General features: G+C 36.5%; 3 protein-coding genes across 5 annotated transcripts in view; 2 read left to right on the top strand and 1 right to left on the bottom strand.

Annotated features, from left to right (window-relative positions):
- The window catches only part of LOC148730299 (TBC1 domain family member 30-like), a 61152-nt gene extending 49333 nt beyond the window's left edge, over positions 1–11819 (top strand). Inside the window, exons 7-8 of the mRNA XM_088761772.1 lie at positions 10734–10871; positions 11650–11819. The gene's annotated coding sequence lies outside the window, so the exon portion shown is untranslated. The remainder of the gene's footprint in view (positions 1–10733; positions 10872–11649) is intronic.
- Positions 1–12419, bottom strand: part of LOC148730293 (uncharacterized) — a 141050-nt gene that overhangs the window by 20002 nt on the left and 108629 nt on the right. The window lies entirely within an intron of this gene.
- LOC148730298 (TBC1 domain family member 30-like) lies at positions 3930–11819 on the top strand. 3 transcript variants are annotated; one of them, XR_016000967.1, is made up of 6 exons: positions 3930–4482; positions 4893–5057; positions 7593–7654; positions 7732–7797; positions 8396–8515; positions 9674–11819. XR_016000967.1 is itself a non-coding variant. In XM_088759491.1 (5 exons), exons 2-4 carry the CDS (start codon positions 4925–4927, stop codon positions 7786–7788), a joined length of 252 nt encoding a protein of 83 aa, XP_088615617.1. In that variant the 5' UTR covers positions 3930–4482; positions 4893–4924; the 3' UTR covers positions 7789–7797; positions 8396–11819. The 3 variants fall into 3 exon arrangements, 1 of the variants encoding a protein (XP_088615617.1); XR_016000966.1 differs by having other exon boundaries at positions 9649–11819; XM_088759491.1 differs by having other exon boundaries at positions 8396–11819.

Genomic DNA, 12419 nt, shown 5'->3' with positions numbered 1-12419 from the left:
CGAGTTGAGACATTTTGCGTGCACGCGCGCGCAATCGCAGTGGTTTCCGCGCTTTTTTTTCTTTACATGATTAGGCGCACAAAATGATTCCTAATACTCTTCATTTATCACACAGTTACCAGACATGCATGAATTTGTTGTGATGAAAATGATTGCCTTGACTTGTTTTTCAATTTTTTTGTGAGTTGAGACATTTTGCGCGCGCTCAAAAATCGATCCACAGAAAACAAATCGATTGGTCATCACCATTTCGATGGTGTAAATTTTCGAAGTAGATCTAACTTACCTTCAAATGACAGCTAAGAACAAATTATTTTATTGTAATTTTTTTTTCCAGTTGTTGCTGGGATTTGATTTGATTTGTTATCATTTACAGGTAGAAAACTATTCCCGAGGTGTCTTAAGCCAGCCTTCGTAAAATTTCCAAAAAAATTAAATATTGTAATGGTCCTTGAGTGAGCAACAAGCCAAAAACAAAACAGCAGTATCAACAACTAATATGTAACTTTTCTAATTTCTACAGCATTTGGTGGTTTCATACAAAATCATTGGGTGGGGCATTTAAAGCAATTTTGGCCTGAAGAGCGCCGGTGAATTTAAACGAGCCAATCTTCAAAAATGTAAATGCTTAGGAATTTCCCGGGGAGGAGAGGGGGGATTTTGAAGTTTAGACTTGATCAACGCATAGTTTCCAAAAGTGTGTTATACTCTTCATATATCACACTGTTACTACACATGCATCATGAATGGTTTGAGATAAGAATGATTGCCTTTTGATTCCACTGATTTTGATTTTCCGTTTTTAAAATGAAATAAGAAGCTTTTCGAAGCAAACTGAAAGGGATATCTCAGGTAAATCAGTCCGTTGATGTGAATTGAACCCATTCTAGTCGAGTAGTTTAAGTAGAGCGAAACTTGGCAAGTGGGAAAAATTCCTATCAAGGGTAATTGTGTTCCAAAAGATAAACGAAGGGACGGTTCATTATTTTGCGCCTAAGAGGGGATTAGAAAATTTTGGTTGTGTCGCGATAAAATTCCTCCCCCTCGTTCTTTTTTTACTCTTATGATCCTTTCTTATTGGCAGTTGATTGGAAGTCAATTTTCTATAGCCCCCCTCTTTAAACTCTGTTGGCGAAGACGGATCACTTCTCTGGTTCACCTGAAAACCATGTGATCCCCCAAAATCCTTCATTAAAGTACTTGTGATTTCAAATCGACCCACACTGCGTCTGATTTCGCATCTAATTGAACCCCACTCTCTTTCATTATTTATTCACTATTTATTCTCCTACCTACGCATGATTTTTCAGAGTTAAATGAAATTCCAATGGACGGATCTGTTTGGAAACGAGGTGAACGTAAGTTGTACAGACTCTACCTAGCTTTAATTTGTTAGTCTTGATTTTCTACAATCGGCGATTTGTCTATAAAACTTACCTCACCAATGAGGTGAAAAGCTAAAACCAGTCATAAATTGTTCACTTCCGTTTTTCCTGCGCCTCAGGAAGTTTGCTCGTATGTTTTGAAAATTATCTTCGGCTCCTTAATCTGATGGCTGTTGTGACTGCTGTGGTTCAATCGATCAATCGATGAATCTCGTCATTAATCAATCAATATCAGTTAGTCAGCTTGTCAGTCAGCCAATCAATCATTCATTCAGTGAGTCAGCGGTCAGTCATTCAGTAAATCAATATAATTAACAAACACATTAGGAAGACTTTTATCTCCATATCAATTATTTGTTTCTGTGTTCCTATTTCAGCCAGCATTTGCCCAAACTGCAAGTCGCTAGGTCCTGGATGCTATTGTACCTACAGGCGTGACTATTGCCTTGCTTGCATGGGGTTGTGGTACCAGCGGACGATGCAATGATGACAACTGTATTTCCATGTGAAATATATAAGGTAAAGAGAGCTTTCCCTTAAACTGAAGTTTGAACAAAGTGACATGTATCTCATGAACTCCCAAGATCTAATCAGTAACTCTCCTGACTGTCTGCCATACAATTCTTATGATGTTAGTTTGATCTCATTAGTTATTCTCCTTACTGTCTGCCATACAATTCTTATGATGTTAGTTTGGAGAATTTGTTATTGGATCAACTCATGATCCTTAATTGATATTTTCCTCTATTCTCATCACTTGTCTGCTTGATATGGTATTGATGTTGTAAGGAGAAATTCTGTCTTGGTCACTCGTGGGAGTGTATGGGATGCAAGCCTAAATATATATATAGAACACCACAAACCGTAGAACCATTAGCCAATCATCTGTTAATCTCAAATTAGTCGCGCCGCAGGAACACGTACTAAAATTGGACTTAAAAACGTTTTTACTAGAAGAGGGGTATTTTTGAGGGATAAGTTCTCTCACTTCATATATTCTTCGCTGTCTATAATTGTTACCGTCCTTTGCTCTGCAATGCTCATTTCCTTTGTTTTCTCCATCAGGTGCAATTTACGTGGACAGTTTCAGCCTGACTTTAAGTTGCTTTTCAGAGGGAGTCGCCATGCACTTAGCACCAACGTAATTGTAGTCGAATTTTTTGTGTTTTCATTTCTTGTTTTTCGTTAGTTTGTTTGATGGCTGTAGATCTAGAGATTTTCAATGAAGAAGAACATTAAAAGTGTGTTATTTCAATCAAGATGACTGTGGGAATTTTCTTTCTCAATTTTTTTTTGTTTATCGCCACCACGTTGTAAGTTTCTCGAAGTACCTTTAATAGTAGACCGATAATGACCTGCCAAACTGCATGTTCGGCATTTAATCAGACAAGCAATAAGCAAAATATCCAGCAAAGTCATGAGAGGTGTGGGGGAGGGGGGGGGGAGGTCACACACTAGAGTGTCATTTGGGGTATGAATACCTGTATATCATAAATTACGTACATAATGAGACAACAAATAATAACTTTCGAATTCTCTTCGATAAGGAGAGCTCAAGCGAACCCTAAGAACTCCTCCTGTTAGCGAGGCCGGTGCCTTTCATCCGTGTCATTGCGGGGAATTCTAATTAGTTGACAAGCTGTATGAGAATTGATTTGGTTACCCAGAAAGTGTTACGCTTCAGTCACCTTTTCTTGTAGTCTAGACTACGCTACCTTTAACCATCAGAGCCCCACGAAAGCTCGGTTTTTCGAAACCTTAAAGTGCAGGGTGCCACTGGAATTTGAAATGCTTGTCTATCTGGATTAGTTCCGAAAAACTTCAAAAAAGCGAACGCCATTTCGTTTCCAGGCAATACTATTGTGCTTGAAGTTCTGCCAATAATGATTGTATCCTCCTCTCATAACGATATTAGACTTTGCTTTATCTCTTTCCCCCTCAGTGAACTATTTTATTTTTTCATTGCTACTTCACCATGAATTGATTCATTCCGATGATATTTTGTGAAAGACATGGCTTGCCAAGGTCACTTTTCCTTCTTTGAAATCAGCTAACCCATAGTCCACCTTGAGACCAATTTTTTGTATCCAGGCAACAACTTCCATAAGAAAACTTTCAGTAGAGTGGCGTGATATGTGGTATGATATGTTCTTTGAACGTGATAGCAAATCACCAATAGATTTTTACAACAAAAGGCTGGTAAGGGTATTGGCATATGTATTTTTGAAAAAATAACACCTTGGGGCAAGAATTTTTTTTTTTTTTTTATCGTCGGTTTTCACGCCTCTGCACGTTCATTCTGAAATGCCTTTATCGCCCGCTCTAGCTTTCCTTCAGTTAGTATTGAATTTTATCTAAAACTTAATTTTTTTTTCTCGTAGCAATAAGAAGTGTTCGTTGACGGAGTTTTGTTGGTTTTTTTGAAAGGAAGGTTGAAGATCAGTGATCAAATGATCAAATCTCATTAGCCTCGGTCCGTGAAATTTATCGCGAAGGGAGAGAGAGTATATTTCATTATTTTTCCTCAGCTGTGCCGTTTGATTTCCAGACCTTGAACCCCCGCAATTGCGATTTTATTAAAAATTTGTTTTGGCTGCGGAAAAAGGGAATCTACTATTCGCGTCGAGTTGTTTGTAAACAAAGAAACCACTGCTATAGTTGAGCGCTCAACCAATGAAATTCAAATGAGCCGTGTCGATTTGTCAGCGGACGACAAACATGGCGGACCAAGAAGATGATGATTCAGACTTTGAGCGGCAAGGAAGTACAGAACGGGAAAGTTTGAGTACTGAAAGTAGTTACGACGAAAGCCCTTTGAGTCCAAGGAGTGAAGATTCTGATTAGGGTTTTGGTGCGAATGAAAACTCATTATTTACAAATGGATTCGACCCGGAAAAACAACGCAGTGAATTAATCAAGAAAGCTTCGATTGTCGACTGTCTTTTGTTTGAAATTTACGACCAGTATCACAGTAGAGACTCAGTGGATAGTGACAATGTTACTGAGTGTTCTAAAACATCGGGGAGTTTCTACGGTGGTTCTTTCGACCCCGAAGAACGCGGTGAACGGTGGACGAAAAGCGAACTCTCTGCGAAAGGTTAGAGGCAGGACCTTCTAATATTATTTCCACCATCGTGCTCTCGTAAAATTATCAGCAAAAGGGCAAAGTTTGAATGCAGTTTGACTATTCGAAATTATTTTCCCCTCTTACTTTGCGGTCTAATATTAAAAACAAGAAGTCAGAGCAAAATTTTTAGTTGCAAAATGAGGACAGAAATTTATCCTTTTTTATTGATTTCCATTGGCGAATTTCGGACATTATCTTGTGTTCGATACTGTTTAGAACTAGTTTACATTTTAGGATGATACGTAGAAAGCCAAGATCCATATTAAACTTTTCTATTTGAGTTTAAGAATTGAAAATTTTTCTAAATAGTTAGCATTTGTACAGGTGATCGTTTTTAATACATTGTTTATGTTTCTGTTAATTTTTCTTTCTGCCCACAGACACAGACGAGCTTCGAATCATAGCTAAGGAGATGCGAACACGGATATCCATGCTTTCGACAAAATTAGTCAAGCAACTTAAACGGAGGGATAAACACGCTTACAAACTTCAAAGAAACTTCGATGTTTTAACTGCTATTCTTCAAGCGGTTTCGTTGAAAAGACGTAAGTATTTGACCCACGCAACGCCTCAGAATTTTCTTAATCGATTTATGATCATTAATTCGTTGTTTGCAGCAGTTTAATTTTGGAAAATATTTAGCCAGCCAAGGTTAAACTAGTCTAAGAGACTACGAAATTTTCAAGCACTAGCTCTGTTTGTGGTATAGTTTGTGATTTTTCCCGATTTTTTCTGAGCAGATATCAAACGTAGTATTCTCTGTAATCTTTACGACCGCTTAATTTTCATGAGAAAGGTCGCTGTTTGCTTTAAATAGTCCAAGCTAGGATTATGCGCCAGTTTGTATTACAATCGCGTTCGCTGGAGGTAAGTTTATCTCTACAAAGATTTTAAAATTGATTTTAACACCTGAACACAGCGTGATGTTCTTGAAACAGCTATGAAGATTCTACATGTGTGTAGAGCTATGTTAAAAATAACGTATAAATTTAAACCTTGTGAAATCTATTGTAATGTAAATTGTCTGACACGTCGTGGTTTTGGCCTGAAGATGCAAAGTTATTCATTGATCAATCATTATTTCTTTGCATTATAGGCAAGAGGCCTCGAAATTTTTACAGGTTTTGTATTTGTATTGTTAGATGGAAGTATAGATTTAGACACTGGCATTGTCCCTGGTGATTCTATCTGAATAGAACAAAGAGTTACTACTGTAAGCTTTGAGATCACTTTAAATATTCTAATTATCCCCCGAGCCCTTAGTAACCAAGAAATTGTACAATTTCAAATTGGCACCAATTTAAACATTCTTCACCAAAAAGAGACAAATTAGTGTTAGATGCAAATTTTGCAAAATTTTCAAGATTTGCACCTGTTTTCAAGGGCTACACTTTGAAAATTATTAAATTGCAATCAAGTTATTGGAATAACATTGACAAGCTTAGTTAACAAGTTTGCCAGAAGCTTTTAGGACACAGACATTTTAGACAGGCATGTCATTTTCAGCACATTCATTTGATTTTTGCTACACAGCTGGTTCTTCTTAAAACGAAGATCTGCACTGAGCAGACCAGATACACAATATTCAAGGAATTAGGAAATATGTTGTAGTAGAATGTCTCTTGTGATATTGCATTTGTCCTGAGGCTCTCTCCTGTTCTTTGGAAAATCCAATCACAGTTGTCATGCTACAGCTGTATTGAGTTCAGTGAAATTTCATTCGTTGTAAAATGATATTGGCAAGTCTTGCATTTGCCCAGAGAAAATTTGATCAGCTCTTTGAAAATGCAATTTTCTCCTTGAATTATACTTGGGTAAATCAAAATGGAGAAGTGGTCCAAACAATTGGTGTTCTTGATTGTCAGTAATCAAGCTTGGTGTGGAATTGTAGAAAATTATTTTGTTCAGCAGCTTGAATAAGAAAATCACTATTTTTTTAGCCTCTAAAGGGACTTCTCACAATGCAGGTTCTTACTGAAATACTGAATTACTCCTGTGTCATCTTAAATTGCATTTTGCAATTTTAATTTTTTTTGCATTTATTTAGTTAATGATGGCACTTGTCATGTTTTGACAATTTTTAATTGGTAACTTGCAACATTGTCTGGTGAATTCAGAGGTAGCAAAGTGACAAGTTGAATAATTATTATATCATGTATAAAGGCTCATTAAATAATTATAAAATCACAGCAAAGCTGATGTAGGTATGACTTTTTTAAGCAATTTGAACTTTTAGTGACAAAGCCTTATTTTGGCAAGTCATACATTTAATTTGCATTGCTCTGTGATCAGTAGAAATATTAAATGTATGCTAAAGGATATTGTTTATAAAGTATTTGTGATGGCATAGAAGCGTTTGATTGTAACATGTTCTACACGTCTCATTCTGTTTCTAGCTTGTCATCTGCACATTATGATGAGTTAGTATTAACAGAGAAAGTGAATTTCTGTGAATAGTTCGATCAAAACATGGAGACTTCTTTAATCCTCTCTTTACCTGACTATTACTGTACATGATGTATTACACATGTATTGTATAAAATAGAGGGCATACCTGTAACCATTATAAAAAACATAGTTATGCTGCATTACTTCCTAGCGCATTCTGGTTTTTTTGTTCTTATTGATATTACGTGATATCAAATACACTGTACATTTGTGGTAATGTTGTATTTGACTCAGTGTGTCAATTCTCACTCATTGCAAAGTGCCATCTAATTTTTGAGAGTAAAATTCATTTCTTCAAATAAAATGTGTAGGTTTAGGGGATTACTACAGAGATTTTTTGAAACTCGATATCAAATGTAACCAGTTTCAAACTTTGACAAGTGTCAAAGATGCCATGTTGCAAATTGTTTACAATTTTGAGGATGAGCAATTTTTTGTGTTTTGTGAGACAAATTTTCACCTAAAAAAAAATTGAAATTTCATTTACTTTAGGCTCCAATCTTTGTAATGTGTGGTTGAGCCATCGAATGTTGACATGGAATGGAAAAAAAATTAATGTCTAATGTTATGCAGGTCTACACAATTAAAGCTTAAAATGATCAAAAAGTGGATTACTACTTGTCTCTTTTTAGGTTTGGATACAAAAATCAGATTTTCCTTCATCCCTCAGTCTGGAAAGAAGGCATTTAAACACGTTAGTAATGACTACTTTTTGTGACAGTTTTCTTTAGTGGTTTTCTTGTATAAACAGGGATAATTTTTTCTTGACAGTGGCTTGCTGCATTCAAAGCAATTGCCAGACTTAAAGAAGGTGTGCCCTCACAGTGAAGAAGAAGGGTAAGTTGATCTTTGGTATCAAGTTCTCTCCATGGTAAATTAAATTTTTAAATGAAATTTTTCCCACAATAATCAAAAGATCTTTTTCAATGCATTTGGATCAATTTTGGTAGAGTAGATTAATGTTAAAACTGTTTCAATCCTTCTTTCCCTTTCAAAAGAAGGGCAATAAACTTTCTGCCAGTGTCTACTTTAAGCAATGAAAAGTGTGCATTGTGTAATGTCAAAAGTGTTGCTGTTAATATTTACATGTAGCTCTACATGTCAAAGATGAAATTGCTCATCTTTTCCCTTGCTTTGGACTGAAGGAATATTTAGTCTTATCCAAATTTAGATGCCATTGAACTTCCTAAATGTGCTATTCTCAAGTTATGCCATTTTTTTTCAATGACTCATGAAAGTGTTTTGTTCATTTTCTGGTTCATCATGATCAAATCCTTAGTCTAGTTTTTGTTGTGATATTTCTTTCCTCTTCTCTCATCCATGAGTATTATGGTGCATGAGTGTTACAGTTAGGAAATATGTTTTGTTGGTGATTGTGATGTAATCCATATAAAGAGAATAACATCTTTTGTAATAAATAAAAATTTATTGTCAGTTAAGGCTGTGTCTTGCTGAGAGTAAAATCAAAGACTTGGACTGGGAAAAGACAGCTAAGTTTTGCTTCAATGAGAGGAGTAATCCAGGTGATGATGAGCTAGTATCACAAATTGTAAAGGTAAGAGTTTAAATAACAGAGGAATATGTCATAAAAAATTCAACAACCTTTGAGCCAATAAGGTGGGAGTGTTGTAGTTTGTTGTGTGATCTAGTTCACCTAAAATAATTTATTCAAACCCTGCAAGTGACATTGACCCTGACATCGACCTTGATATTGACCTTGACCTTGACCTTGACATTGACCAATCATTCTGACCAATCAGAATGTGAATGAATGAATGAATACCTTTATTTAAGTGTCAGACTAAAATAGCAGTACATAACCACTAAATGGGGACACTACAAAATAAATTAAAAATGACTAAATCCATATATTAATTAAAGTTAAAATGCTAATTGAGCTAAAAATACTAAGATTGGTGAACATGCTGAAATATTTACAATATGTACAAGATAAAATGTACATTAAAAAACTTTTTCACATTAAGTACTGCATAAAATACAGTTGGTACAGTAATTATCGGTCAGTAAAGTATTTAGATCAATCTTACGGATATTCATCTTGAAAGATGATAATGTTGGCAGATCTCTAATGTTCTTAGGTACAATATTCCATAACTTAGGTCCAGTATATCTGATAGAGTGCTTACCATATGTTGCTGTATTAAATCTAGGAATAACAAATTCTTTGCTATGTAGGGCATATTTCGTATCAGACCTCCGAAATAGGTCAGCAATATACTTAGGACATATATTATTCTTGACCTTGTACATGAGAGTAGCCATGTCCTGTAACCTTCTGTTATGTAAAGTACATAGATTAGCCATACCCAATAGTGTGTTATAACTTGACGTTTTGTCGCAATAGATGGCTCTAAGTGCCCTTTCCTGTATGCGTTCGAGTTTTCTGCTGTCACTAGCACGACAGAAGTGCCAAACAAGATGAGAGTAAGTTAAATAAGGAAGAATGGCAGCTTTAAACAATTGCAACTTGGTGCTAGTAGGTATTAAGTTTCTGAGTCTCATTAAGACTCCTACACGTTGGCTGCTTTTCTTACAGATTGTAGTAATACGTTCAGCAAATCGGAGATCATTGTCTATTGATACTCCAAGCAATTTCAGGCAGGCAGTTGATTTAACTTCTACGTCTCCAATAACAATTCTCATACTATGATCACATTTATTACCAAGTGTTAAGGTTCGATACTTGTAGAAGTTTCCTTTAAGGAAGTTGGAACTGTACCAGTTGGAAGCTACTTCAGCACTTACTGTCAGATTAGCATGAACATCAGCTAGATTACTGCTCATATCATAAAACTGGTGGTCATCTGCATACATATTAAGGTTTGTATTAATGTCATAAGTTAGATCATTCTGAAAAATGTTCCATAATAACGGCCCAAATGCAGATCCCTGTGGGCATCCCCTTGACACCCTCTCCCAGGAGCTCACTACTGGTCCCAGTTTAACTCTGTTAAAGCGATCAGTAAAATATGAGTTCAGCAGTCTGATACTGTTGTCGTTAACACCATAAGCCTTTAGTTTAGCCAACATGAGAGGATGATATAGAGAATCAAATGCTTTACTCATGTCTGTGGAGAGAACTCCGACAATTTTGCGTTCATCCAAGGCCATTTTCCAGTTCTCGGTTAATGACAATAAAGCAGTTTCACAGCTGTTCCTCTTCCTATATGCTGTTAATTTATCACATAGTTTATTATTAAACCCATGACTTAGTTGCTTGCTGAGTAGCTGCTCAAAGATTTTGTCAACTGTGACTTGCACAGTTATTGGACGATAGTTTTCTTTCTCATGGGGATCTTCCTTCTTAAAGACTGGTGTCCACTCTCCTTTCTTCCACATTGTAGGCCACTCACAACAGGTAATACATGAATTATACAGTGTAGTCAAGGGTATTGATAACTCTCTTGCCCCAGCTTTTAGAGCCTTTGAGGGAATGCCTTTGAGGGAATCTGGTTTGTTTCTTTCTGTGCATTGAATTGACCCTCTTCTGCACTGAATTAACTATCTTCTGCACTGAATTAACTGAAAACTGCATTCATCTTAACCAATCAGAACTGAGAAATGTTTTCATGTATATTATTAAGATTTAAACAGTATTAGCGCTGTGTGCCCAAAAGTCAGCAGAACAGAAAGATCAATCATTCATTCAGTGAGTCAGCAGTCAGTCATTCAGTAAATCAATATAATTAACAAACACATTACGAAGACTTTTATCTCCATATCAATTATTTGTTTCTGTGTTCCTATTTCAGCCAGCATTTGCCCTCACTGCGAGTCGCTGGGTCCTGGATGCTATTGTAGCTACAGGCATGACTATTGCCTTGCTTGGGGGTGTGGTACCAGCGGACCATGTAAGGATGACAACTGTATTTCCAAGTGAAATATATAAGGTAAAGAGAACTTTCACTTAAACTGAAGTTTGAACAAAGTGACATGTATCCCATGAACTCCCAAGATCTAATCAGTAATTTTCCTTACTTTCTGCCATACAATTCTTATGATGTTAGTTTGATCTCATTAGTTATTCTCCTTACTGTCTGCCATACAATTCTTATGATGTTAGTTTGGAGAATTTGTGGTTGGATCAACTCAAGATGCTTAATTGATTTTTCCTTTATTCTCATTACTTGTCTGCTTGATATAGTTTTGATGTTGTAAGGAGAAATTCTGTCTTGGTCACTGATGGGAGTGTATGGGATACAAGGCTAAATATATAGAACACCACAAACCCCAAACGGCAGGTTTCCAAACATCACACCGTATATTTCACCGTAAAACCGTTAGCCAATCAGCTGTTGTTGTCAAATTAGTTGCGCCGCAGGAACGAGTACTAAAGTTGGATTTAAAAAGGTTTTTATTGGAAGAGGGGTATGTTTGAGGGATAAGGTCTTTCACCTCATATTCTGATATGAAGTTCATATATTTTGAACTGCAGTTATAGATACGTATGATGCACGCATTGGTAGAGCGCTGCACTAGTATCGCAGAGGACAGTGGTTCGAATCCCGTACAGGCCTGATTTTTTCCAGGTCTGATTTTCACTATTGCATAAATAGCGCTCTCTACTGCAAGGATCGTGCATCATACGTACTTCATATTCTCTTCGCTATCTATAATTGTTACCGTTGTTTGCTCTGCAATGCTCATTTCCTTTGTTTTCTCCATCAGGCGCAATTTACCTTGACAGTTTCAGCCTGATTTTTGGTTGGTTTTTAGAGGGAATTGCAGTTAGCACCAACGTAGTTGTTTTCATTTCTTGTTTTTCATTGGGTTGTTTGATGACTGTAGATTTAGAGCTTTTCAATGAAGGAGATCATTAAAAGTGTTATTTTAATTGAGATGATTGTGGCTTTTTTTTTTTTTCAATTTTTTTTTTATCGCGACCACGTTGTAAGTTTCTTGAAGGGACTCTTTTTACTGTAGACTAATAATGACCTGCCAAACTGTATGTTTGGCACTTAATCAGACAAGCAGTAAAGAAAATATCCACCAAGGTCATAAGAAGTGCGGGGGGGGGGGGGAGAGGTCACACTAACGTGTCATTAATTGGGGTATATAAAAAAAATAAGACTACAAGCTATAACTTTCGGATTCTCTTCGATAAGAGAAGCTCAAGCGAATCCCAAGAACTCCTCCTCGTAGAGACGCCTCGCCTTTTATCCATACCATTGCCAGGGTGGGGGGGGGGGGAAAGAACTTTAGTTGACAAGCTGTATGATAATTTATCCATACCATTGGGGAGAACTTTAGTTGACAAGCTGTATGATAATTTTTCCATGCCATTGTTGGGGGGAGAACTTTAGTTGACAAGCTGTATGATAATTTATCTATGCCATTGCCAGGGGAGAACGTTAGTTGACAAGCTGTATGATAATTTATCCATGCCATTGCCGGGGGAGAACTTTAGTTAACAAGCTGTATGATAATATATCCATGCC

The sequence above is a fragment of the Stylophora pistillata genome, chromosome 5, assembly GCF_964205215.1.
Source record: "Stylophora pistillata chromosome 5, jaStyPist1.2, whole genome shotgun sequence".
In the NCBI taxonomy this organism is placed as follows: Eukaryota; Metazoa; Cnidaria; class Anthozoa; order Scleractinia; family Pocilloporidae; genus Stylophora; species Stylophora pistillata.
The sequence above is the reverse complement of the archived record's forward strand: the minus strand, read 5'-3'. Positions and strand labels throughout refer to the sequence as shown.